Raw genomic sequence first — 27,852 nt, 5'->3', positions numbered from 1 at the left:
TGTAAAATCAAACTGGTTTTCTTTGAACTGTTATTTTAACTAATACTAAACTATATACAAGAACTTCGAACTATAATTGAATATTAAATAAGGATGCATATATTAACCAAAAAAAACAGGGATTACAAGGAAGGGGAGAACTATTTACATGGGGGGGGAAGGATCAGACTGGGCCAAAGGGGGGCACAAATAAATAAATCCAAACTATATACAAGGGGGGGGGGGCAGGTCCTGGGCCCCATGCCCCTTTTGTCCGGCACTGGGGGTGGGCGGCCGGGAGCCCCGCCTCAGCTGCAGCCCTGTCCAGGGCTGGCTGGGGGCCAGGCAGTCCGGCAGATACGTCCTGTGAGTCTCAGCTGGACCCAGGTCTCTTTCGGCGGAATGGCCCTCAGTGGCAGGGCGACGGCGGACAGCGTGGCGACGAGCAGAGCAGCGGGTGGCACGGCGGGTGGCGCACTCAGGGCGGGCACAGCGGCGGCTGGCGCAGCATGGGGGGCCAGGTAGTCCACTAGCCAGTTGAAGATGTCCATGTAGGCCCGCCATGCCTCTTGGCGCCAGGCCAGCGCCCGCTCCTGGAAATGGAGGCGGCGTTGCTCCACCCGCAGGCGCTGCTCTGCGACCTCCAGCTGCCGGCGGTGGAGGGCCAGCAGCTGGGGGTCCATCGCTGGCGGCTGGTGCTGGGTCGGCCGTCTTGCCCGCCATGGGGCCGGTCATATGAACATAAGAACATAAGAATGGCCATACTGGGTCAGACCAAAGGTCCATCCAGCCCAGCATCCCATCTGCCGATGGTGGCCAATGCCAGGTGCCCCAGAGAAGGAGAACAGAAGACAATGATCAAGTGATTTATCTTCTGCCATCCATCTCCTGCCCTTGTTCTGAAGGCTAGGGCACCATACTTTATCCCTGGCTAATAGCCATTTAAGGACCTAACCTGCAAAAATTTATCAAGCTCTTTTTTAAACCCTAATAGAGTCCTGGCCTTCACAGCCTCCTCGGGCAAGGAGTTCCACAGGTTGACTGTGCGCTGTGTGAAGAAAAATTTCCTTTTATTAGTTTTGAACCTACTACCCATCAATTTCATTTGTTGTCCCCTAGTTCTTGTATTATGGGAAAAGGTAAATAATTTTTCTATATTCACTTTCTCCACACCATTCATGATTTTATATACCTCTATCATATCGCCCCTCAATCGCCTCTTTTCCAAACTGAAAAGTCCCAGTCTCTCTAGCCTCTCCCCATATGGGACCCATTCCAAGCCCCTAATCATCTTAGTCGCCCTTTTCTGAACCTTTTCTTATGCCAATATATCTTTTTTGAGGTGAGGAGACCACATCTGCACGCAGTACTCAAGATGTGGGCGTACCATAGTTTTATATAGGGGAAGTATGATATCTTTTGTCTTATTATCGATCCCTTTTTTAATAATTCCTAACATCCTATTCGCCTTACTAACTGCCGCTGCACACTGCGTGGATGTCTTCAGAGAACTATCCACTATAACTCCAAGATCCCTTTCCTGATCTGTCGCAGCTAAATTTGACCCCATCATGTAGTACGTGTAATTTGGGTAATTTTTTCCAACATGCATTACCTTACACTTACCCACATTAAATTTCATTTGCCATTTTGCTGCCCAATCACTCAGTTTGCTGAGATCTTTTTGTAGTTCTTCACAATCCCTTTTGGTTTTGACTGTCCTGAACAACTTGGTGTCATCTGCAAACTTTGCCACCTCACTGCTTACCTCATTTTCTAGATCATTGATGAACAAGTTGAACAGGATCGGTCCCAGGACTGTCCCCTGGGGAACACCACTGGTTACCCTCCTCCATTGTGAAAATTTACCATTTTTTCCCACCCTTTGTTTTCTGTCTTTTAACCAATTCCTGATCCATGAAAGGATCTTTCCTCCTATCCCATGACCACCTAATTTACATAAAAGGGTCGGTCCTCCGCTGAGGGGCTGGCCTGGAGTGATGGCCCCGGAGGGGATTCCAGGACCACTAAAGCGTCGCCGGCGCTCTCCAGTCCTTCCGATGGTGCAGCTGGGGAACACAGGAGGGCAGGGGAAGAAGAGTGGAGACAGGCATTAGTGTGGGCCCCGAGCCGTGACCCTTGTCCCCTCACCCCTGTGCTGCAGGTTCCCCATCCCCATCCCCGGGAGATGCTGCTGTGATGGGGTTCAAGGGTCCGCCTGCAGTGCACCACGTCCCCCGGTGGGAGTGACTCTCACTTCACTCAGCAGGGTCTGACAGGAGAGGTTTCTTAGGCAACAGATGCCCAGTTTCTCCCAGAAGTGACAGTACAGCAGTCAGAGACAGTCCTTCCAACCCGTCCTGGGGAGAAGACCCCAAGGGGTGCCCCTCTGGCGTGTAGCTTTCCCCCTCCTCAGGCTGGCTGCCTTCCAGCTCTCCCTTCCCCTAGCCTCTACCCGCGGTCCCCAATTCTAACCCAGCTCGGCTCCTCCCTCCTCTTTGTTCAGGACAGAGGTGTAACCTGCCAGTTGTAGCCCCAGGATCATCCTTAGCCACTGGAAGCTATTCAGCTTGTTGCCCAGACCTCGCCTGAGACTCGCATTTGCACTCCCCCCCCTCCATCACATGCTGCTGCTGCTGCGGGGTGTCCCACCCCCTCCTCCCGGGGGACCCTAGAGGTTCCGCTCCCCCCAGCACTGGGGATGGCGCATGGCACTGTCGTGCTGGCGGGCGGGGGCAGGGGCTGATGCACTCCTGTGAGGGACATGGCACTGCTGTCCTTGGGGCCATGGCCATCTGGGCATGTGGAGGGCCCTGGCCACATATCTATTAGCCCCGCCCCTCAACCCCGGGGGTGTACACCGGGGGGGGAAATACCTGTAGGTCCACTCCCGCGGTCGGGGGACACCTGGGGGGCAGACGACGGGCTGCTGCTCCAGGATGGCAAGAGGATCTGGAGCCTGGTGTCAGTGGAGGAGGAGTCCTGCTCCTCTTCCTCCTCCTGCTCCCGTGCCCCGGGAGTGGGCTCCGGGGGGGCCCCCAGGATGCGGGGCTTACCTCCGGGGCGGACTCCGACCCTGGGGCCTGCTGGGGCTCCTCAGCCAAGGTGTCAAGCGTGGCCGGAGTGGAGGAGGTGTATCGGGGGCCCAGGATATCCCTAAGCTCCCTGTAAAAGGGACAAGTGACTGGGGCGGCCCCAGATTGGCTGGCCGCATCCCGGGCCCGGGCATAACCCTGCCGCAGCTCTTTGACTTTACTCTGGACATGGTCTGGAGCGCAGGCAGGGTGACCCCGGGCGGCCAGGCCCTCGGCCAGTCGAGCAAACGCATCCGTGTTCCGCCTCTTGCTCCCCATTACCTGGAGCACCTCCTCCTCGCTCCAGAGCCCAGGCAGGTCACGAAGCTCGGCCTCCGTCCAGGAGGGGTCCCGCTGCTGCTTCCCGGCCTGGCTGCCAGCCCGCGAGCCCTGGCTGCCCTGGCTCCCCTTGCGGGGGGGTCTCCTGGGGGCGCTGGTGGGGCTGCCAGGCGGCCATCGCAGCTGGGGTGGCAGACAGTGGTGGCTCAGAGACATGCAGGCTGGCCGCGTGTCTGGGCTGCCGCCTGCACACTCTCTAAGCTTCCTGCACAGGAAGGGAGGGGGCGGGGAAGTTAAAGGGGCCGCTCCACATGGCCACCATTGACCTGAGGGGCTGGAGAGAGCGTCTCTCAACCCCTCAGGTGATGGCCCCCATGGTGGACCCCGCAATTTCGATGTTGCGGGACACGCAATGACTACACAGTCCCTACTTCGACGTTCAACGTCGAGGTAGGGCGCTATTCCCATCCCCTCATGGGGTTAGCGGCTTCGACGTCTCTCCGCCTAACGTCGACGTTAACATCGAAATAGCGCCCAACACGTGTAGCCGTGACGGGCGCTATTTGGAAGTCAGTGCCGCTACTTCGAAGTAGCGTGAACGTGTAGACACGGCTCAGAGGGGTGCCTGCATAGTCAGGGGAGGGGTGTTAGGGCTCAGTTCCTGCTCCACCCCTGCAGCCACTGCCTCCCTTATTGCCCTCCCCACCTCCAGCTGCTGCAGAGGCCCTTTCCATGTGGGCCCCCCCCAACCAGCTGCCCCTTCCACTTCCCCCCCACTTCCTGTGAGACTCTGCAGCAGCTGCTGTGGGCCCACCCCTCAGGTGTCCATGGGCACATCCCTCCCTTTAAGGCCCGCCCCTTGGTCAGCTTTGCCCCCCCCCCTTCTTCTGAGTGCCCACGCTCCCCCCCGTTCTGCTTTGTTAGACACCTGAGCCCCCCCACCCACACCCCCAAACATGCACATATTTTGAATCCCCCCCACGTCCCAGTGCAGAAACAGGAGCCATCTTCACCATCTACTGCTGGGAGTTGTGGCCATTTCTGTGCTCCCCTTTCCCTGTCTCACTTCCCTCTCTCCCTTCCATTGCCCTTCGCACACCTGACCAGGTCTCTGGACACTGTTGGAGGGGCAGCTACATTCCTCCTTCCCCTCTCCTCTCCTCTCCCCCTTCCCCCGCTCTCTTAAAGACCCTCACTCTCAATAAATTCCCTCCCTCTTACAGCTGCCATCTTAGGCTCTGTGCCCACTGGGGGGGGGGGTCATCCAATGATGCCTCCTACCCCTCCCCTCCACTGCTACCCATCCCACCCATGAAACGGTGGCCAACTCGTCCAGAGCTGCCGGGATTGTTACCATCATGGCGGCTGAGGGCGCAGGCTCCGGGGCTCCTGCCACACCCATGGCAGCGTCCTCCAGCGACCCTGCCCCAAAGTCACCCCCCTGAAAAGACAGGAAAGGCCAGGGGACCAAAAAAGGGAAGAGCCCCGCCTGGAAGGCAAAACCTCCCACAGTGAGCACTCTCACCCCAGCTGCAAATACATCAGATGCAGCTCCCCCTTCTTCCTGCCCGCCTGTTGCTTCCACCAATCCTGGGGGCTCTGACTTCTCGGCCACCAGGTCGTACTCCCAGGTGGTGGCCACTGCCTCGGACCCTGTTCCTTCCGTCTTTGCCAGGACTACCACCCCGACGGTCGTGGCCCCTTCCACGCACTCGCCAGGAGGCACGGAGTCTGCTGCCTCCTGGTGGCTGCCTCTCCCCACGTGCAGACCTACGTGCGGGCGTTGACATGGGTGGTGGGGACCGTGGCCGTGGTGGCGGCCTCCCGGATGTTCGCAAAGATCGTTTTGTTCCTGGCGTCGGAGGCCGCCTCCCAGGAGGCGGTGGAGAGGGGCCTGGCGGTTGGGGGCGTTCATGTGCCCCTCGAGCCTTTTGAAGACCTGGGTAAGTGGGTAGTGTTCTCTTCTGTCCCACCCTTCCTCCCCAACTCCGCCCTTCTGCCATTCCTTCCTGCCCTGGGCCGGCCTTTGTTGGTCCTGAGTCCCCTCGCCCTAGGCTGTAAAGACCCCGCCCTTCCGCATGTGTTCTCCTCCTGCCGGCAGGCCCATGTCCAACTTCCGCCGGCAGCAGCACAGGGCTGGGTAGTCCAAGAGGGAACTATACTGGTGCCTTATCAAGGGGTCCAGTACCGGGTCTTGTACACGCTGGGGGAGGCCCGGTGCTTTGTGTGCCAGGCGGCAGGGCATGTCCGGAGGGATTGCCCCCTGGCCTGGCACAAAGAGGAGCCCGGGACCACCTCTGACCCGGAGGGGGATCAGCCACGAGACCGGCAGCACCCCAACCACAGCAGGCCCTGGGACTGCCCCTCCTCCTGCCCTGCACCACTGGAGCGGGGAAGGTTCCCAGCGGATGGAATGGAGGGACAGGGGGAACCCCACAGTCTTGCTGGAGGTGTGTCGGGCTCTTCCCTGCAAAGTGGGGGTCTGGATGGTCCCCGGTTGTTGAAGGTCCCTCTCGGACTGCTCTCCTGGCTGCTCTTCCCCCTCAGCTCAATCCATTGGGCACTGAGTACTCCTGCCTCTCTCAGGTTTTTCGGTTTTCCATCCAGGATGTATCCTCTAATTTCTCCTGGAACCCCCTCAAGGAACTGTTCCATCTGCATCAGGAGAGATATTTCTTCCCGGGTGTGGGCTCTCTCTCCAGAGAGCCATGTTTCCCAGTTTTTTTAGTACACGACTGGCATGTTTGGGGAAGGGTTTGGTTGGGGTCCACTTGGAGGCCCTGAAGCGAGACCGGGCCTGTTCAGGAGTGAGTCCCATCCTGAGTCTGGCCTCTTGCTTAAACAGTTCATAATCGTTTGCCAGGCTCCCTGGCAGGTCAGCTGCCACCACTAGTAGAGGACCAGTGATTCGTGATCTTAAGTCCATCAAGTACTGACAAGGAGGAATGTTGTACCCATGGCAGGCCCTCTCAAAGTTGAGGAAAAAGTCCTCAACATCATCCCCTACTTGGTATACGGGGAGTCTCCTGGGGGGCAGAATGGTGATGGGGTTGTTGGGTGGAGTACCTGAAACATCCGCCCGCTTAGCTTTTTCCAGTGCAACTTGGGCCTTTAGTTCCGCGCTCCTCGTCTCTGCGGCTATCTCGGCCGGCTTTACTTGTGCACGCCTGTCCTCCATCTGCATGAGGAACTCCATCTCTTTGTCAGTTAGAGTCCAGCCTGCACTTGAGGCATAATCCCACATAGAGAGAGCCCCACCTGAGGCAGCACAAAAACAAACAACAAAAACAAAGGGGAAAAAAGAAAACAAAAATAATTGCAGATCTTGCAGCACAAAAGAGAAACTTGTGTCCTTTTAAAAATCCTGGGTTCTCAACATCACTGCCACCATGTCATGGCTCCTTCCCCACTCTAGCAAGATAAATGCACAAGTGGGGGCCACCAAAAGTACCTCCAAAACCTCATCTACCAGGTTTTGGTATAAACTTTCCCCCAAAACCCTACAAACCTCAGATTTGGGGGATAAAATTCACTGCCACCACCCAAGTAATAATAAGGAAACCAGGGAGAGACGACTTGGGAAATCTCTGCCTCAGAAGTAAAAACCAGGACACAAATATTAACCAATACCAAGTTAATAAAAAGAAAAAGAGAGAACTTTTATTTTGACAAAAGTATTTGTGTTGCAAACCTCATGACTAGATTACAAAGTTACAAAGAAAGTAAAAGAACATTTCTAAAAAGGGCCCAGACATCAGACCCCACTTCCCAAACCATAAAACAATCAAGCCTTATGGATCTATCTAAACTTTACCTGACTGACAGAAGACTGGAGGACCTGTTCTTGGAGGGAGATATTCTGTGTCTCTCTCCCTCATGGCTGGAGAGAAGAAGAAAAGAAAGCAGAGAACAGAAGAGGGAGGAGCCAAAATTCAATTCTTACCTACATTCCTATAGGCCAACCCCACCTGGCTAAGGAGGTTAACCCTTTGACTCCCAGGCTGCTGGCTAACCCTCATGATCATCACACAGGCCCTCCCCGCTCGTTCCCAGTTCCAACCTAGGGAGCCTGTGTGGCTGCTGGCTGGTGGGGAGGGTCCCCCTTGTTATGAGCACTGCAGCTCTTCCCTGGGTCACTTCCCCAGACCAGTCCTCCCACCTGTACCTTCTCCAGGTAGTGGCCGTGGCAGGAGCAGGAGCAGCAGGAGCCTGTTCTTCCTTCTGGCTTAGCTGCTCCTGTGTGTTGAGCCCACTTAGCCTTTCCCCCTATCCCAGGGCCTCCTGGGCAGCACTTTAGCCCCTTGTGGATGAGCATTGCTCTCCTCCTCCTGCTGCCTCTGGAAAACTCCTCCTTCTGTTCTGTTCTGTTCTGCTAAAAGCAAGCTTAAGTGAGACCAGCTGTTCCCTATTCTCTCAGAGCAGCCCACTCCCCAGATGCTCACACCCTGTAGGAGACCAGCAGGACTCCTGTGGGGTCCTTTCCCCCCCCTCGGGAACCCTCCCCACATATTGGAGACTGGGAAGTGGGCAGGCGTGGTGCTGGGAGTGGGCAGCCCCTGGCTGCTTGAAGCCCCTGTGAGGCCCTCTTCTTGGGACCCCCACCCCTTCTTCGGCCAACTTCTCTCCTGCCCCGGCAGGCAGGCTGCTTCTGCCTCCCCCAACTCCCCCACCCTTTCCAGCTAGTTTTCTCAGGAGTTGCTGGGTGGGTGGAGTGTGGGGGACTCTTGCCCCCTGCTCCTTAGGGGTGAGTTTGGGTGGGACCCCTGTCCACAGGGGCTCCAGAGGGGTGGCTGCATAGCTGGTGGTGGGGTGTTTGGTTGTTGTCCCTGCCCCACCCCTGCAGCCACCGCCTTTCCCACTGGCCTTCCCACACCCAGCCACTGCTGGGGCCCTTCCCATCTCAGCCCCACTCTAACCAGTTGCCCCTTCCTCCCCCTTGCTCCTGTGAGGCTCTGCAGCAGCTGTTGTGGGCCCACCCTCTGGCACCCGTGGGCACACTCCTCCCCCCAACCCCCCCTCCTTTGGCTGGTTCTACCCCCCTTCCATTTTGTCCCCCCTTCTTGTGCCCACGGCCCCCCCGTTTTTCTTTCTGTTGGGTGCCTGAGCCCCTCCCCCGACAACACATCCCAGTGCACTCGCAGGAGCCGCTTACTATCTTGTGCTGGGAGTTGTGACCTTCCTTTCCTCCCTCTCTCCTCCTTCCACGCCACCACCTGACCAGGTCCTCACCCTGGCCAGTGGGGGAGGGGTAGGCAGCCACTTCCTTCCTCCCTTCTCCTCTCCTCCTCCCTTCCCCCAACCTCTTAAAGTGCCCCAACAATAAATTCCCTCACCCTTGCACCCCTCATCATGGCCTCTACAGACACTGGGGGGTCATCTGGTGATGCCCTCCTCCTCCACTAGCACCCCGTCTGCCCCTGAAATGGCGGCCTCCTCGTCCAGGGCTTTTCGGGTCCTTGCCATCTTGTTGGCCAAGGGCAAGGGCGTAGGCTCCGGGGCTCCTCCCACCCCCGCTGCGGCATCCTGCAGCGACCCTGCCCTGAACCCAACCCCCCAAAAGGGAAGGAAGGGCCAGGGGAAAAAGAAAGGCAAGAGCCCAGCCCGGAAGGATAAACCTCCCGTGGAAAGGGCTCTTACCCCTGCTGCTGCAACATCCGGTGCAGCTCCCCCTTCTCCCTGCCCCACTGTTCCCACCACCATGCCTAGAGGATCCAATTCTTCGGCCCCCAGGTTGTACGCCCAGGTGGCAGCTGCTGCCTCGCACCCTGCTCCCTCCACCTCCACCAGGACTACCACCCCCGACGGTCGCGGCCCCTTCCCCGCGCTCACCAGGAGGCACGGAGTCCGCTGCCTCCTGGGGGCTGCCTTGCCGCACGTGGAGACCGACGTGCGAGCATTGGCACGGGTGGTGGGGCCCGCAGCTCTGGTGGCGGCCCCCGGATTTTCGGGAAGATTGTTTTCTTCCTGGCTTCAAAGGCCACCTGCCCAGGAGGCGGTGGAGAGGGGCTTGGCGGAATGGGGCATGCACGTGCCGCTGGAGCTGCTGGAAGACCTGGGTGTGCGGTTGGTGTTCCCCTCCGTCCCGTCCTTCCTCCCCAACTCCGCCCTTCCGCCTTTCCTCACTGCCCTGGGCCGGCCTCTGTTGGTCCTGAGCCCCCTTCCCCGAGGCTGCAAGGATCCCGCCCTACGGCACGGCAGGGCAGGGTAGCCCAGGAGGGGGCTATACAGGTGCCCTACCAAGGGGCCCAGTATCAGAACTTTTATACCCTGGGGGAGGCCCAGAGTTTCGTGTGCCGGTCGACGGGGCACATCCGGAGGGATTGTCCCCTGGCCTGGTGCGAAGAGGAGCCCGGGACATCCTCTGGCCTGGGGGGTGCCAACCACAAGATCGGCAGTGCCCCAACCAAGACAGAACCTGGGACCGCACCTCCTCTTCTCGTCCCGGACAGATCCATCGCTGCTGGGGCCTCGGAGGGTGCCCAAACCGGTGGTGCCGGGCAAGAAGAAGCGGACTCTGGCGTCCGAGCGGGGACAAGAGCCGGGTCTGTGGAGGAGAGGGAGGCAGGGCTGGGAGCAGGACCTGGGCAGGGCGCACCCCAGGGTGGGCCGTCCCTTCTCCCTGCTGTCCCGGCCCCTCCCTGCCTCCCTTCCTCTTTGTTGCCTCAGCCCCCTGGACCTTCCTCCTCTGCCGCCCAGCCCCCATTCTTGGAGGACTGGGTTTTGGTAGAAGGAAAAAGAAAAAAAAGAAGTGCGCGTGACCGGCACCCCACCCCAGCGGAGGATGGCCATAAAGGACACCACCCCTTCTGCCCCGGAGCCGGAGCCGGAGCCTCAAAAAACAGAGACTCCCTCTGTCGCCCCCTCGCTCCCCTCTGACATCCCTCAGACCGCTGCCCAGCTTGCCCGTGTGGAGCATCCGGAGGAGGTGAGCCTCGGCCTCGCCCTTCTCTCGCAGGAGGTCAAGGCCCTGGGTCTCGCCCCGTCGGCTCTGGATGCGCACGGCCAACTATTGGAGGCCTGTGGGCCATCGCTCTCCTCCCCACCCCCCTCGCTCCCCTCTCCCCGTCCATTAGCATCCCTTTAAGTGGCCCCCTTCCCTGCTTCGGGACGTCGCAGGGTGCGGCCCCCCCATCTCAATCGGCTACGACCTCCTGGCGGGGGTCGCCCACCCCCCGGACGCCCCGGGAGCACTGGTGTTCCCATTATGTCCTCTCTCCCCTCTCGGACCTGAAGACCCTACCACCATTTCCCTCACCCCATCAGTGCCCGCCACCGAGTGCGTGGACACCTTCCCCCTAACCCCAACTCCCCTTCCACCGCCCGTGAAAGTTGCCCCTCCCGAGATCCCCTCCGGTCCCATCCCAGCCCCTACCCCCATCCCTGATCCCCTCTCCAATCAACGTGCCATCCAAAAACCTGCAACCCTCCCCCCTCGCAGTTCTTCTGCTGCGACTATACCCTGGGGGCCAGCCGGCGGCGGGATGCGCTCATAGGGCAGCTGGAGCAGGAGGTTCTTGAGCTGGATAAGTGCCTAGCTGCCAGCCCCGGAGCTTCATCCCTCTGCGGCACGTACCAGGAGAAGAGGGACGAGCTGAGCACCCTCGATGCCCTTCCGGCACAGGGGACTTGGTGAAGTTGCGAATCCACCTCCTTCGGGAGATGGATCGTGGCTTCTATGATTCTTCTAAGCCCTGGAGAAAAAGAGGGATGCCAAAATATATGCTCTGCCTTGTTGCGGAGGATGGCACCCCTCTTACGGATCCAGTGGAGATGCGCGAGATGCCTCGCGCCTTCTACGCCACCCTTTTCTCCCTGGATCCCACTGACGCTGACTCCCACAAGGTGCTTTGGGACTAACTCCCTTCGATCAGCATGGGCGACCGGGAACGGCTACAGCTTCCTCTCACTCTAGCTGAGTTCTCAGAAGCCCTCCGTCTCATGCCCACCAATAAATACCCGGGCATGGACTGGCTGACCGTGGAGTTTTACAGCATTTTGGGATGCCCTTGGCGAAGACCTGTTCAGCGTCTGGGCTGAGGCCTTGCAAAGCGGGGTCCTCCCTCTGTCGTTCAGCTGGGCTGTCCTCACCCTGCTGCCTAAAAAAGGGGACCCCCACGACCTTCGGAACTGGCGTCCCATCTCGCTTCTCAGCACGGAATACAAGATAATCACCAAAGCCATCTTCCGCCACTTGGGGTCCGTGCTGCAGGACGTGGTCCACCCCTACCATACCTACACCGTCCCTGGCCGCACCTTCCTCCACAACCTGTACGTGGTCCAGGATCTCTTACAGCTTGGATGTAGGGATGGCCTGTCGTTCACCCTCCTGTCCTTGGACCAAGAGAAGGTGTTCGACAGGGTGGACCATGGGTATCTTCTGGGCACCCTGCAGCCCTTTGGCTTCGGGCCCCTCTTCGTCGGATGTCTCCGGGTGCTGTACGTTGCCTCAGAGTGCATGGTCAAGCTCAACTGGACCCTGACCGCTCCGGTCGGGGAGTACGACAATGCCGCCCTTCTCATGACAGATCTACGCCCTGGCCATCGAGACCTTCCTCTGTCTCGTTCGTCGAAGGCTGACGGGTTTGGTGCTTTGAGAGCTGAGGCTGCTGCTGGTCCTGTTGGCGTATGGTGAGGACGTGCTTCTTGTGGTTCAAGACCCGGGGGACCTGGAGCGGCTGGAGGCTTGCCAAGCCGTCTACTAGGCAGCCTCCTCCGCCTGGGTCAAATGGGTCAAGAGCTCTGGCCTGGTGGTCGGAGCAGGATGGTAGACGAGCCGCCCCCCCACCCACGCTCCAGGCCATCCGGTGGAGCGTGGGTCTGCTGCTCTATCTCGGTGTTTATTTATCCTCCCCGCCGGAAAAACTGGCAAGGTTTAGGGAGCAGGGTGGCTGAGAGGTTGCAGAGGTGGACAGGACTACTCCGCTGTCTCTCCCTGCGCGGGAGGGCACTGGTTCTCAATCAGCTGATCCTGTCCATGCTCTGGTGCCACCTCAACACCCTGGTCCCACTCCCGGAGTTCCTGGTCCAGCTTCAGAGTTCAACCCTGGGGTCCTTCTGGCCAGGACTGTGCTGGGTCCCTGCAGGGGTACTCCATCTTCCCCTGGAGGAGGGAGGACAGGGCATGACTTGCATGCACACTCAGGTCCACGTCTTCCGCCTGCAGGCCCTGCAGGGACTGCACCACACCAGCAATGCAGAAAGTTCGGCATGGAGTACGCTGGCGCATGCTTTCCTCCACCGTTACCGGGGGCTCCAATACGACCAGCAGCTCCTTTATTTACCCAAGAGACTGTCCGCGAGGCCTCTCGGAGCAGCCGGCCTTCTACCAGGACCTCCTGCGCACTTGGCGGCTGCTCGCAGCCTCCAGGACCTTAGGGGCCGCCACGGGGGAAGACCTCCTCATGGAGCCCCTGCTACACAGCCCTTACCTTTATGTGCAGGCATCAGAGTCTCCCGCGGTGCACTGGAGGTTGATTCTCGTTGGAATCACCAGGGTCGGAGACCTCCTGGACTACGACCGGGGATACTGGATGGAGGCCCCGGCACTCGCTCGGCGCATGGGGCTCAGCACCCTACGTTTCCCCCAGCGTGTACTTGAGGAGGTGAAGGCTTCCCTGCCGCCCACTGCTCATGTCTACCTCGATTGGGTCCTGCGAGAGGGTGCGCCCTGCCTCCTTCTTACTCCTGGCCCTCCGGATCTCTTCCTGGGCCGCCAGCCTCATGACCCCACCCACCACCCCCCTCCTCATCATCCCAGCCAGCTGCACACCTTGCAGCCGGTCCCCTTCCGAACTGCACCTAGACATCTTTTCTACATGCTCGTGCTTCACACGCTCCACTTCCCCACCCTCGTGTCCCGCTCTGACCATAAATGGCGGGACCGGTTGCCACCATCGGAGGGGGGGCCAGCTTCTATTCTACCTTGATTCCTTGGCCCTCCGGGGACATCAGCTGGAGGATTCTCCATGGAGCGGTGAGCACGGGCGTGTACTTGGCGCGGTTCATCCCTACCCCAGGCACCTGCACCTTCTGCGCTTTGAGGGAGGACCTGGCGCAGATCTACACTGAGTGCACCAGGCTGCAGCCCCTCTTCCAGCTCCTCAAGAACCTCCTCTTGAGGTTCTGGCTGCACTTCTCCCCACACCTCCTCATGTTATCACACCCTATCCGTGGTCCCACAAAGTCGCAGGACCTCCTCGTCGGCCTCCTCCTGGCCATGGCCAAAGTGGCCATTTACAAAACCAGGGAGAGGAGGCTGGCAGAGGGGGCAACCTGCGAGTGTGGGGCCTACTTCCGTTCCTCCATCTGCTCACGAATCCCAGCAGAGTTCCTCTGGGCGGCATCCACCGACTCCCTGGACACCTTTGAGGAGCGGTGGGCACTGTCCGGGGGGTCTCTGCTCAGTGTCCCCCTCTGGTTCCCTTATTTTAAGCTTTGACTCTCACTCCTGCCCTGCTTTCTCTTTTGTTGTCCCCCGTGTCTATTTGGAGCCACAGTTCCTTTAGTGGGTCCCTCCTTGTCCTGAGAGGGGTCTTTCAGTTGTGGGCGGGCTGCGTCCACCAACCCACCCAGCCTTCCAATAGGTGCTCACACCCTGCAGGAGACCTGCAGGACTGCTGTGGGGTCTGTCCCCTCCCTTGGCAACCCTTCCCATGGTGGGCAGGCGTGGTGCTGGGGGTGGGCAGCCCCTAGCTGCTTGAAGCCCTTGTGGGGCTGTCTTCTTGGGACCCCAGCCCCTTCTTCGGCCAGCTTCTCTCCTGCCCTGGCAGGCAGGCTGCTTCTGCCTCCCCGCACTCCCCCACCCTTTCCAGCTAGTTTTCTCAGGAGCTGCTGGGTGGGTGGAGTGTGGGGGACTCTTGCCCCCTGCCCCTTAGTAGGAGGGCCCCCCCCTTCTATCCTTTGGGGGGAGACTGCTGGCCCCTGTTTGGGTCCACGCTTTCTTCTGCAAGCTGCTGCACCCTCACTGCTTCGGAGGAGGTAAGGGGCTTTCTTAAAGTGGCAGCTGGGCTCCCCTCCACAGCCTCCTGTGGAGTGGCTTGGGGAGCAGTGAGTTTGGGTGGGGCCCCTCTCCACCGGGGCTCCAGAGGGGTGGCTGCATAGTCAGGGGTGGGGTGTTAGGGCTCAGTCCCTGCCCCACCTCTGCAGCCACTGCCTCCCTTATTGCCCTCCCCACCTCCAGCTGCCGGGGCCCTTTCCATGTGGGCCCCCCCCCAACCAGCTGCCCCTTCCTCCTCCCCTCGCTTTCTCTGAGGCTCTGCAGCAACTGCTGTGGGCCCACCCCTGAGGTGTCCATGGGCACATCCCTCCCTTTAAGGCCCCTCCCTTGGTTCGCTTTGCCACTCCCCGCCTTCTTTTGCTCCCTCCATTTTGCTTTGTTAATCACCTGAGCCCCCCCACTCATACCCCCACACATGCACATATTTTGAGTGCCCCCCCCCACGTCCCAGTGCAGAAACAGGAGCCATCTTCACCATCTAGTGCTGGGAGTTGTGGCCATTTCTGTGCTCCCCTTTCCCTGTCTCACTTCCCTTCCCCTGCCCTTCCCCCACCTGACCAGGTCCCTGGCCACTGTTGGAGGTGCAGCTACATTCCTCCTTCCCCTCTCCTCTCCCCCTGCCCCTGCTCTCTTAAAGACCCTCACTTTCAATAAATTCCCTCCCTCTTACAGCTGCCATCATGGCCTCTGTGCCCACTGGGGGGTCATGCATTGATGCCCCCTCCCTCTTGCCTCCACTGCTACTCCTCCCACCCATGAAACGGTGGCCCACTCGTCCAGAGCTGCCGGGATTGTTATCATCATGGCAGCTAAGGGCGCAGGATCCGGGGCTCCTGCCACACCCGCGGCAGCGTCCTCCAGCGACCCTGTCCCGATGTCAACCCCCCCAAAAGGACAGGAATGGGCAGGGGACCAAGAAAAAGAAGAGCCCTACCCGGAAGGCAAAACCTCCCACAGTCAGCACTCTCACCCCAGCTTCAAATACATCCGATGCAACTCCCCCTTCTTCCCGCTCCCCGTTGCTTCCACCCATACTGGGGCCTCCGACTTCTCAGGCCCCAGGTCTTACGCCCAGGTGGTGGCCACTGCCTTGGACTCTGCTCCTTCCGCCTTTGCCAGGACTACTACCCCTGACAGTCGTGGCCCCTTCCCCGCACTCGCCAGGAGGCACGGAGTCCGCTGCCTGTGGTGGCTGCCTCGCCCCACGTATAGACCTACGTGCGGACATTGGCACAGGTAGTGGGGTCCGTGGCCGTGGTGGCGGCCTCCCGGATGTTCCAAAAGTTCGTTTTGTTCCTGGCATCGGAGGCCGCCTCCCAGGAGGTGGTGGAGAGGGTCCTGGCGGTTGGGGGCGGTCATGTGCCCCTGGAGCCGCTTGAAGACCTGGGTAAGTGGGTGGTGTTCTCTTCTGTCCCACCCTTCCTCCCCAACTCCGCCCTTCTGCCATTCCTTCCTGCCCTGGGCCGGCCTTTGTTGGTCCTGAATCCCCTCGGCCAAGGCTGTAAAGACCCCGCCCTTCGGCATGTGTTCTCCTCCCGCCGGCAGGCCCATGTCCAACTGCTGCCGCCAGCAGCACATTTCAGCCTAGAGTCCGTGAGGGCCCTTCTGAAAGAGGGCAAGGGGACCCCGAGGAGGGATGCCACAGCCTACCACTGGGCCTGCAGCTTCTGTGACACCCTAATTGCTTTTGGGGTCAGTCACGGTTTGTTGTATGGCCCCGGGGGACCTTCGGCGCTCCGTCTGGCAGGGATCCTCCCCAGCCCTTCAAATGGCGCTGCTCATCTTTGCCACACTAAATGCCAGGGGCGGCGGGGCAGGTCACCACAGGTGCCGAGTGCTCTCCTTCCTCCGGCGGGGAGGGTACTCGCTCACCTTTCTGCAGGAGACCCACACTATCCCAGCCGCCGAAGCCAAGTGGCGGCTGGAGTGGGGAAACAGGGCCTATTTTAGCCATCTCTTGGCCCACCGGGCTGGGGTAGCGACGCTGTTCTCCCCAGACCTGCAGCCCGAGGTGCTGCGGAGCGTCCGAGGTCATGCCACGCCGTCTGCTTTATCTCCAGGTGCGGGTGGAGGGGCTGCCCCGTCGCCCTCTTAACGTCCATGCCCCGACACTCCCCCCGGAGAAACCACCCTTCTTCCGGCAGGTGGCGGCCTTCCTCGGCACTATTGATCCTTGTGAGTGCCTTGTCCTCATCGGGGATTTCAATTACACCCTCCAGGAACGGGACCGCACATGGACGGAGCAGTGCCAGGCTGCTGCGGACATCTTCAGGGGGCTCATCAACCATCGCTCCCTGGTGGACGTCTGGCGCAGCCACCACCCCGACGAGGACACCATCTTCACCTACGTCTGGGTGGTGGGCCATAAATTTGTACGCTCCTGGTTGGACTGCATTTATATTACCCGTCAACATTTCTCTCGGGCCCACTCCTCCAGCGTGCAGCCGGCCCCCTTCTTGGACCACAATTTAGTGGTCATAAAAGCTTCCCTTTGACCGGGGAAGCGGGGGTTGGTCTACTGGCATTTCAACAACAGCCTGCTGGAGGACGTGGGCTTCACTGCGTCCTTCCAGGAGTTCTGGTTGGCCTGGCGCGGGCAACGGTGCGCCTTAGCCTCGGCACGGCAGCGGTGGGATCTGGGAAAGGCGCGCGCGCAGCTATTTTGCTGCAACTATACCCGGGGGGCCAGCCAGCGGCGGAAGCGCTGATAGGGCAGCTGGAGCGGGAGGTTCTTGAGCTGGAGAGGCGCCTAGCTGCCAGCCCCAGAGATCCATCCCTTCACGGCACGTACTGAGAGAAGAGGGACGACCTCAGGGCCCTCGACACCTTTCAGTCACAGGGAGCCTTGGTGAGGTCACGAATCCAACTCCTTTAGGAAATGGACCGCGGCTCCCGCTTCTTTTATGCCCTGGAGAAAAAGAGAGTTGGCAAGAAACATATCCTCTGCCTTCTTGCAGAGGATGGCACCCCTCTTATGGATCCAGCGGAGATGCTCGAGAGGGCCCGTGCCTTCTATGCCACCCTTTTCTCCCCGGATCCGACCGACGCTGATGCCTTCAGGGTGCTTTGGGACCAACTCCCCTCGGTCAGCGTGGGCGACCAGGAACAGCTGGAGCTTCCTCTCACTCTCTCCGAGTTCTCGGAAGCCCTCCGTCTCATGCCCGCCAATAAATACCTGGGCATGGATGGGCTGACTGTGGAGTTTTACCGAGTGTTTTCGAACGCCCTTGGCCCAGACCTGCTCAGCGTCTGGTCTGAGTCCTTGCAAAGCGGGGTCCTCCCCCTATCGTTCAGGCGAGCCATCCTCACCCTGCTGCCCAAGAAGTGGGACGCCTGCGACCTCAGGAATTGGCGTCCCATCTTGTTCCTCAGCATGGACTACAAGATCATCGCTAAAGCCATTTCCCACCGCTTGGGGTCCATGCTGCAGGACGTGGTTCACCCCAACCAGACCTACACCGTCCCGGGCCGTACCATCCTCCATAATCTGCATTTGGTCCAGGATCTCCTTGAGCTTGGGTGTAGGGATGGCCTGTGGTTTGCCCTCCTGTCCTTAGACCAAGAGAAGGCGTTTGACAGGGTGGACCACGGGTATCTCCTGAGCACCCTGCAGGCCTTCGGCTTCGTTCCCTGCTTCATAGGGTTTCTTCGGGTGCTGTATGCTGCCTCGGAGTGCATGGTCAAGCTCAACTGGACCCTGACCGCTCCGGTCAGCTTTGGACGTGGAGTACGACAAGGCTGCCCGCTCTCAGGACAGCTTTATGGCCCGGCCATCGAGCCTTTCCTCTGTGTCCTTCGTCAGAGGTTGATGGGATTTATGCATTGGGAGCTGAGGCTGTAGCTGGTCCTCTTGGCTTACGCCGACGACATGCTCCTCGTGGTTCAGGACCCAGGAGACCTGGCGCGGCTGGAGGCTTGCCAAGCTGTCTACTCGGCAGCCTCCTCCGCCTGGGTCAACTGGGTCGAGAGCTGTGGCCTGGTGGTCAGGGCTGGATGGCAGACAAGCCTCCTCCCACCCGCGCTTCAGGCCATCCGGTGCAGCACGGGTCAGCTGCTCTATCCCGACGTCTATTTATCTACCACAAATGATGGGACCTCCTAATATCTTTGGAGGGTGGGGAGCCACGGTGGGCCAGCCTCCATTCCACCTTGGTTCCGTGGCCCGCTGGGGACATCAGCTGGAGAATCCTTCATGGAGCGGTGAGCACGGGTGTCTACCTGATGTGGTTCACCCCTACACCGGACACTTGTACCTTTTACAGCATGAGGGAGACCTTGACGCATATTTATGTCGAGTGCACGACACTGCAGCCCCTCTTCTGGCTCGTTCAGAACCTCCTCCTGAAGTTCTGGCTGCATTTTTCCTCACAAGTCTTTAGCCTCTCACACCCTATCCGTGGCGCCATGAAGGCGCGGGACCTCCTCATCAGCCTCCTCCTGGCTGTAGCCAAAATGGCCATCTCTAAAACTTGGGAAAGGAGGCTGGCAGAGGGGGCGACCTGCGACTGTGGGGCCTAATTCGTTCCTCCCTCCAGTCACGAATCTGGGCAGAGTTCCTCTGGGCAGCATCCACCGACTTCTTTAAGGAGCGGTGAGGACTGTCCGGGGTTCTCTGCTCGGTATGCCCCTCCGGCTCCCTCATTTTGAACCTTTGGCCCTCACTCCCATCCCTGTTTTTCCTTTCACTGTTCCCTGGAGTCATTTGAAGCCAGTTTTATCCAGTAGGTCCCCCCTCGCTGTGAGAGGAGACTTTTAGTCATGGGCGGACTACACCCGCCCACCCACCTGGCCTTCCAATAGGTCTTCCCTCTTGTTCTTACTCCTCCCAGCCTTACCTTGTCACATATCCCCCCTCCCCAGCTCAACACAATGGGCTTCAGCTACCTGCCTAGGGCCTCTAACAGCCGGGCCCAGGGAGTGGGAGGCGCCTCCTTGCCGCACCTTCCTTCCTCCACAAGGGGTCATGTGAGAGCTCGGGTGCTTGTCTGTCTCTCCATGAGAGCCAACATTTCATTTTATGAGGATGGGTCATTCAGGCAGACCCATCCCTGAAGTCCCAGTGGTGGCCCCCCTCATGTACCGGTCCAACACAATGGTCTGCAGGATCTTTTCTGGGCCACGAGTCTTGGGCTGTAGCCATTTTCTGGCCAGATTGATTAAGGAGAACAGCTGGGCCCTCGGTGCTTTTCCTTCCCGGTACTTCCATTTGTGGAACCTCTGGGCTCTGACGGCCATTGTCACCCCAGTCTGGGCTAGGATCTCGGCTTTCAGCTGGGTGTAATCTGCAGTCACCCACTCCAGTGGGTGGAAGTAGGCCTCCTGGGGCTCTCCGCAGAGGAATGGAGCCAGGATGCTGGCCTATTGGTCTCAGGGCCAGCCTCCCCGTATGGCCGTCCTCTCAAAGGCCAAAAGGTATGCTTCTCCATCGTCCTCCACTGTCATCTTCTGGAGGTAGTTGCTAGTCCGTGTCGGGGAACTCCTTTCCCCTGGGGTACAGTGTCCCCTAGAGGTCTGAGGCTGGACATTAAAGAAGTGAGGCAAGAGTGAGATCTAAAAGGAAACTTTATTATGTATGCATGCAGGCTGCCAGATTCCAAAGAAGTGGGAGCCCTGAGAACCACTTCCAAGAAGTCTTTATTGAGTTTGTTTAGATGGTTTAGTAATTAATTGTCTTCTTTCACATATGAAAGTCTCAGCAGAATTGCCCTCACATGTGTCTGCAAACACCAGCTCTTCTTGAGGCCAGTTTATACTAGAAAGGTACATGATAACCCAGACAGAGGAGCCTACAGGATAAATTGTCTTGTGGTGACAAGGAAGGGACTTCAAAGAAGTACAGATGACCCTCCCCTCTAGTATCCCCTTACAGAATGAGGCTAGTGAGTGTGGGAAAAAAAACCTCTTTTTACCCTTTGAGCAGTTTTTCCCCCACAGATCTCGTCTTTGATGCTCATCAGGAGGATCACTCTAATTCTATGTTGGACATTCTCAGCTATTCTTCTTTTGCTAAGATGCTTAGCCCATCCTTATCTTCTAAATCTACCATCACCAGTACTTCTTTGGTTGTGTTCTGATTAAATCTTTGGGTTTTCTTATTGCATTGCTTCATCGTGCACTTAGTACAGGTAAGGCAGGAGTTAATGAGCACATACACGATAACAAATATAACAATAATGATTATCAGGTATTTCAGTAAGATTTTTAAGCTTCCTTCAAACCATCCTGCAACATCTGGGAGCCAATTCCATGGGTCCCATGTTTGGACCTCACCGGCCCTTTTAAACACTTCGATTGCTGATTTTATTTTTGAGAGATCTCGTTCTATAATACCTGATTTATTAACATAGGAACAGCAGGAAGGGATAACAATAGTATAAACTTCTACTTGCTGAGTTCGGACCAAGTCCAGTGCTTGTCAATTTTGAAAGTCTAGTCTAGCTATGGAATCCGTTTCCTTTCCTAGGGACTGGACAGCCTCAGCGGTGGCATTAAAGATCTGTTCTAATACTCTAGAGATGTTGCGAACTGCTCATTCCAATTCATTAACCCCCAAGCCTGGTAATATAGCATGCACCATGGAATGAAAAACAGTGGGCCAATGGGTTAATATCATTGGGTGCATCACTCCTTGCTCTGTGTATGAAACTGCCTAAGCTTGTAATAGTATCTGCCTGGAAATGCTCAACTAATCCTGCTACTGGGGTCACATAGCCTATGGTGCACCTGCCCTTCCACCCCGGTGGTAAGGCCTCATAAGCAAAGTTTCCACAAATGAAAAACATACCAGGCTTGCTGAGGATCAAAGTTAAAAGGTTATCCTTATACCAGGTGCCTTTAATCCTTTTGCCCTGTTTCACGAAGAAAGGATCACATCGCCTATGGAACTGGGGCCATCCAGAGACATTATGGCCCTGCATCAGGTTATATGCAGAAAAAGTGACAAGATGAATTTCTTCTAGGGCTCTGCCAGAGATTAGGGGCTTATTTGAGCAATCAGGTGCTTTCCAGGAATTATTAAATCAGATTCCATTATCCATGATTGGAAACAGGGAATGGTTATACCTATCTCAGGTCTCGTTTACCCATAAGGGGGAGTTAAACTTTCTGGGTTTGATAGTAATGCCGCTCAGAGAAGAAGTATATCTAGGAGTAATGGGGAAGGTGATTGGTATCCTTGAGAGAAATTTCCTTAATCAGCTGGGTTGGTGACCCACTGTCCATCATCTGACTCTAGCCATGACCACATATATTTTCTGCAACCCACCCCAGGTCCTTACCAGTGCCAATTTCTTTTCAAAACGCAATGGATACACAGTCCTGGATGGATGTAGTGCTTGAGTTAGGGGTATCCCTGAGGCACTCAGATTTTTATGCCAGATCTGCCTGTTTCCAGAGGCCTATGTACTCCTCGCTGTGCAGTTTCATTCTGGGCATTCACCCACTACCCTTTAGAATACTGATTACCAGTAATTCTGAAATTTCGGGATTTTGCCCAAAGGGAGGCAGGAGTTGGGACAAACTGTAATGAGCCTCCACTAAGCTGTTCACATATCCAACAGTCCCTTGCGTTGGTGAGGGACACACTTTCCTGCAGGGCCTCCCGATAAGGGTGGGGAAAGTTATATGCTAAGGCTTGTCTTACTAATAGGAGAAGGACAACAATCCCCATCTTATTATAGTATCTTAAATCTCAAAAATAGAAAGGATAGTAACAGCACAGTAACTTGGAAGCAAATAGCACAACAGTTTCCTGAGTTAAGCTCAGTCATTCAGTATTGTTTGGCTTGCCTCTACAGGCACTCTGAGATTTTGTAGTCTCTTAATTCACTCAGTACTGCAGGGAGTTTCCTTTTTGTGAGAATTACAGGGTGCTCGGCTCACCTGTAGGTCTTTGGTGGCACAGTCCTACTTCTCAGGTTATATCTTGAAGCTGCCAGTGGAGGCCTGTCTGGTAGCAGTCTGGCTTGGGAGTCTGCCTCCTCGGTCCGCTGAACATCGTCCTCAGGTGATTCCTCCAGGGAGGGGTCCTGGGTGACAGGGTCAATCAGCTCTGCTGGGTCTACAGTTCGGCGTACGTAACTCGCGTGGATCCACAAGGGGTGCTCCTTCACTGCTGTGTGGGTGCCGAGCAGCACTTGGAATGGTCCTTCCCACTGGGCTGCCAGGCAGTTCTTTCTGCAATGTTCTGTCACGAGCACGTAGTTACCTGGTTGGATTTTGTGGCACGGTACATCAGTAGGTACTGGGAGGGCTTCTTTCACCTGCAAATGTTAGCTGGAAGCAAGCTTAGTTATTTGGATAACAAATTCAGCCAGAGAGTCAAACTCCTCACTTCAACTTTTTCAACTCTAGGGGGTGATAGTCTTTGGCTGACTCATGGCAGTGGGACTATTTCATGGGGTGTGAGGTTGTGTTTTCTATGAAGTGTATTTCTTAGATGCATTAGCACTAAGGGTAGGGCTTCTGGCCACTTCAGTCCGGTGTCAGCACACATCTTTCCAAACCGTTGTTTTATGACAAGGTTCCTTCCTTCTGTGTGGCTGCTGGCCGGTGGGTGGTATGGGGTATGGATATGCTCAGACACATTTAAAGCCTTGCAGATGGCAGTCGTAAGGGATGCAGTGAAGTGGCTCCCTCGGTTAGAATCAATTCGTAAGGGCACACTGAATCTAGGAATGAGCTCAGTCAATAACGTCTTAGCTACAGTCACGGCATCTGCTTTTCTGCAAGGGACACATTCAATCCAGCCACTAAACAAACACACTATAACAAGACAATCGTGGTAGGTCATACATTTTGGAAGTTCAATAAAGTCTACTTGCAAATACTGAAATGGTCCTTCTGGCCATGGGGTGGTGCTTGGAGCCATAGTTTCTCCTCCTGCAACATTCAACTGCTTACAGATCACACATGAATTAGATATCCTTGCAGCTTCTATGTGCATGCCTGGGGCGTACCATTGTTTTTGGGTCTGTGAGGTCACCACCCTTTTGCTCATGTGTGTCATCTGTTCAGACACCTGAGCAAGCTGTCGTGTAAGAGATCTCGGGGCGACGTGGAGGCCATCAGGTGCAACTAGGATCCCTGCTGGGGATAAGGAGCAGCCTGCTTTCTCCTAAAGATTTCTCTCTGCAGATTGAGCGGCTGTTTGGAGTTCTATCAGGTCCTGCAAAGAAACAGGGAGAGACAGAGAGACCAGAATCTGAACGGGAGCCGGAGGTCCATGTGCTGCTGCATGTCTGGCCGCAGCATCAGCACTTGCATTCCCCTAGAAACAGGACTGGTGGCACCTGTGTGAGCCAGGCAATGGGGAATAGAGAGGGATGTGGGGAGCTGAATGGCATCAAGGAGTTGGGAGATAAGGGGACCATGGGAGATAGCAGAGCTGGAAGAGGAAAGGAAACCTCGTTGTTTCCGAATTTGTCCTGTTGCATGACAGACAGAGAAAGCATATTCTGAGTCAGTGTCAACAGCAGCAGACTGTCCGGAAGCCAGGAGGCAAGCAGGGTTTAAAGAGATAAGTTCAGCTGCTTGAGCTGATCCGATACCTGGAAGAGAAAAGGCTTCTAAAACATCCATATCTGAAACCACGGCATATCCAGCCTCTCGTTCACCAAATGGATTTCTTTTACATGACCCATCAGTGTACAATACCAGATCTGCAATTTCCAGGGGTTGGTCAGACAAATCTTGGCGAGGCTTAACACAGTGTTCAAACAATTCTTCACAGTCATAGGTGTGAGGTTCACCATCAGCCGGCAAAGGAAAAAGAGTCGCTGGGTTAAGTACATTACATCTTTGAATGAGAACATTCGGGGAAGAAAGGAGAACATTCTCATATGGCTCTGCCTCTGAACAGACAGATGCTGGGTGCAGTGTCGCTGCAAGCGAGCAGAGACAACATGGGGGACCTGGAAGATAACACTGTGACCTAATCAAAACAAAAAGCAGTCAAGCAGCACTTTAAAGACTGGCAAAATGGTTTATTAGGTGAGCTTTCATGGGACAGACCCACTTCTTCAGACCATCGTGTGGGGCAAAAAGAAAAAAGAAAAACTGCTGTAGGGGTTAAAATTTTTACTTTTCCACAATAACCAGACCCCACTCTGTGAGAGGATATTACGGGGTCATCTGCACCTCTTTGATGTTGTTACCTTGCCACTTAGAGACAATTTAGGCTAAAGACTCCTTTGTTTTGGTCAACATGTACCTTTGTTGGGTAAACTGAAGTCAGCAGAGCTGGTGTTTGCAGACAGATCTCAGAATAACTTAGCTGAGACTTTGGTATGTTAAAGAAGACAATTAATTACCAAACTATCTAAACAAACTGTATAAAAGGGCCTGAAAACTGATTCTCAGGGCTCCCACTTCTCTGGAAGCTGGCAGCCTGCAGATATGCAAACAAACTTGCCTTTTGGATCTCTCTCTTGCCTCACTGCTTTGACCTCCAGCCTTGGACCTTTGGGGAACTCTGTACCCCAGGGAAAAGCGGCTTCCCCGACAATTTGGCGACCACGAAGGGACGGCTTGGAACTCCAGCTGGAGAGGCTGACGACGGGGAAAAGGATCGGGCCACAGCGCGCACCTAAAGGGTGAGGGATCCATTTAAAATCCCCGGTCCGCCTCCCTGTTCTTCTCGCTGGCTGAACCGGTTGGCGGTAAGAGTCATCTTTCATTCCTAAATTTTCTCCAGGAGGCTTGAGAGAGATTTAAAAGGTTGGGTATAGCCAAAATAGGGGTTGGGTTGTTGCCGACTGACTGGTGGCGAGTCCAGGCGCATGGTTTTGAGTGAGTGAAGTCCGGAATAGAACCGCAGCCGCACCGGCGCTGTCAGCGCTACTGAACAGCTGCCGAAAGCAAGGGTGGTTTCTCTCCGGCGCGTGACAAGTGTGAGTGAAGCTGAGAGTTTGTCTGGACTCCCACACTGTCCTTGGAGAGGGTAGCACTGCTGGGCTCCTGTGCTGTCCTGGGACAGGACAGTGCTAACATGGGTGGGAATGTTCCCTCCAGTTTGTCTCCAACTCAGGGGAAAGGCACCTCACAGCCTGGGACTCCCTTGTCTCAGATGATAAGAATTTACAGTCAGCTTGGGAAATTGCCGGCAGGTTTGAAACTTAGGAGACTTAAGAAATTGATGGACATTTGGAATGGCTCTACTTATGGGAATCCCCGAAACCAGTGGCCACTAGAGGGCAGTTTTGATTTGGAAAAGCTTGCCCACCTTCGAGGTTTCCTCGAGGAAACACATCCTAACCAGATGGAATATTGGTACCTCTGGCAGGATGTGGCAGACAAGATAAACAACCAAAGCATAATGGCAAGCCAAAAAGACTCTATTGAGAAGCTGCAGCAACAATTGGCTACTCTAAAGAAACAGCCCGATTCCCCAGAATCGCCGTCTGCGCCCCCACTCTCCCCTGCAACGGCACAATTATATCCTCAGTTGCCTGAGAATAAGGCTACCCCAGCCCCAATCCCTGACCCGCCAGAGGACCTTTTGGACATGTGGACAGGCTGGCTATTGCCACCCCTGCCTCCCACACATCCATCCCCTCCACCAGATCACACTGCTTCTTCCTCACGAATAAACCAGACACTGCCTAATCAGCCAGAACAGCCCCCATCTCTGCGCCAGGTTGAAGTATCCCTCACCTGACTTAAACCAGACCATCCTGATATGATCTTTGTACCCATGAAGCCTCTTAAGGAACATCCTCTTCAGGAGTTGATTAATAGCCTTAACCTTATCTTGCTTCAAGCTGGTTGGAAGCCAACTGGAATCCACACTGACACAAACACTGTTGCAATTGCGAAGGGTGCTCGCCCATCTAAAGTTTCCTTGGAGCAGTGCTACTTCCCGACCTTATTTAAGAACTCACAAGAGTTGTCACCAGCCACCAATATTTCTGATCAGGGAAACTCATCACAAGTCATAGAGGCTCCCCTTAGAATGTTTCCAGGGGCTTCAGGAGAGGCTCCACAGCGAATCCATGCACCATGGACCGCTGCTGCTATTTTAAATTTTAAGAGCATTTTGCCTCCTTTCCGAGAGGAAGTACAAAGGCTTATTAACATTGATAACCCCACGCATCGGGACATGGACTGGCTCTTAAGAGGTAATCTGCCTCCACATAATTATGCAGCTTTAATTCGGCAGGCTCAATTAGCAGCCCCACATCATGAGGGTGCTCAATGGCCAAATGGTCCTCTCCCTGGCCCCCCCCACTAACGATAATGAGCAAAATGTTTTAAATAATGACTTGAAGGGACTCCTTAATGCAATCACTGAGGTTGTCCCAGTGCGGCAGGACTGGTCAAAAATACAAGCTGTAAAGCAAAAGCCAGATGAACCTCCTGTCTCATACACTGAACGCCTCCTGTCTGCCTTTCGAAAATTCTCCTAAATTGACCCAGAAGTGGAAGGTAATCGTCCCATTATTATTGCAGTTGTAGTGGACAATCTCCTCCCTGAAATCAGAGACAGGATTAAAAACAACGTTCTAGGCTGGAGAGAGAACACAATCCTTCAAATTCAGGGGGCAGCTACACAGTTTTGGGAAAACTTGCAAGCTGACAAAGCAAAGAAAAAGGAATTAAAAACAACTCTCACGGCCATGCAAATTTCAAATCTGCAGAAAAAGAAAAACCCTAAATGGCGCCCAACTAGTGCACCACCGCCACCTAGAAGTCAAAGCTTTATTTCTTTTTCTGGCCAACCTAACTTTCTCCAAAAAAACCAGCAACGTTCACTATCTCAGCACCGGGGACCCCTAAGAACTGGGGAGTGCCATTACTGTGGGAAAAATGGCCACTGGAAAAATGAATGCCACAAGTGCCAGCAGGACATGGCACAAGAAAATCGGGGTCTCTTACAACACCAGAGCCAACTCAGTCCTGCTGCTGCTCTCTGGCCTGATCCCCCAAGCAGCCAAGATCTGCTTCCACAGCCTAACCCACGTGTTAGCCACTTGGGAACTGATCAAAATTATGCCTGTAATTATTGACAATGCTGTGAGGTCCTCACATTACCCCTTCAGACTTCCCCACAAGTTCCTGAACCTTTTATTTCAATAACTGTGAATGGACAACCCCACATATTTTTCGTTGACACTGGGGCTACCCTTTCTACTCTAAAATAGTCTGAAACCTCCCTCAAAAAAACTCCTTCTGTGATTAATGCTGTGGGAATTGGAGGTGAATGTATTCCTCATCCAGTCTCAGAAACCACGTCAGTGACTGTTGGACCCTTATCAGCTGAGCATTCTTTCCTGTTATCTCCCAGTTCTCCTGTAAACCTTATGGGACGTGACTTATTGTGTAAATTGGGAGCAAACCTCTACTGTAGAGAGGAAGGGATATTTCTTGACCTTCCTCCCTATCAGACTCCAACTTTGATGGCATTACTGCTCTCAGTGGAATTTAATAAGGCCTCACGACATGCACCCCTCCTGGACCTCTCGGATATCCCAGAGACATTGTGGGCAGCCCATGCAGATGAAGTTGGGTTGCTAGCCTCTGCGACAC

General features: G+C 55.9%; 1 protein-coding gene across 4 annotated transcripts; it reads right to left on the bottom strand.

The window, feature by feature from the left end:
• Nucleotide 1: 1 nt before the first annotated feature.
• Nucleotides 2–8,561, bottom strand: LOC142004763 (uncharacterized). 4 transcript variants are annotated; one of them, XR_012643031.1, is made up of 8 exons: nt 8,485–8,561; nt 7,498–7,701; nt 7,147–7,212; nt 6,399–6,590; nt 4,687–5,987; nt 3,336–3,515; nt 2,856–3,144; nt 2–2,048 (listed from the first exon to the last, which is right to left on the bottom strand). XR_012643031.1 is itself a non-coding variant. In XM_074982443.1 (7 exons), the coding sequence occupies exons 5-7, from the start codon at nt 5,245–5,247 to the stop codon at nt 2,007–2,009; spliced, it is 783 nt and encodes a 260-aa protein (XP_074838544.1). In that variant the 5' UTR covers nt 5,248–5,987; nt 6,399–6,590; nt 7,147–7,212; nt 7,498–7,701; nt 8,485–8,561; the 3' UTR covers nt 2–2,006. The 4 variants fall into 4 exon arrangements, 3 of the variants coding, with proteins under 3 accessions (XP_074838544.1, XP_074838545.1, XP_074838546.1); XM_074982443.1 differs by lacking the exon at nt 2,856–3,144; XM_074982444.1 differs by lacking the exon at nt 2,856–3,144 and having other exon boundaries at nt 7,498–7,704; nt 8,485–8,553.
• Between the last annotated feature and the right edge of the window lie 19,291 nt (nt 8,562–27,852).

This window comes from Carettochelys insculpta, chromosome 32, assembly GCF_033958435.1.
Source record: "Carettochelys insculpta isolate YL-2023 chromosome 32, ASM3395843v1, whole genome shotgun sequence".
In the NCBI taxonomy this organism is placed as follows: Eukaryota; Metazoa; Chordata; order Testudines; family Carettochelyidae; genus Carettochelys; species Carettochelys insculpta.
The sequence above is the reverse complement of the archived record's forward strand: the minus strand, read 5'-3'. Positions and strand labels throughout refer to the sequence as shown.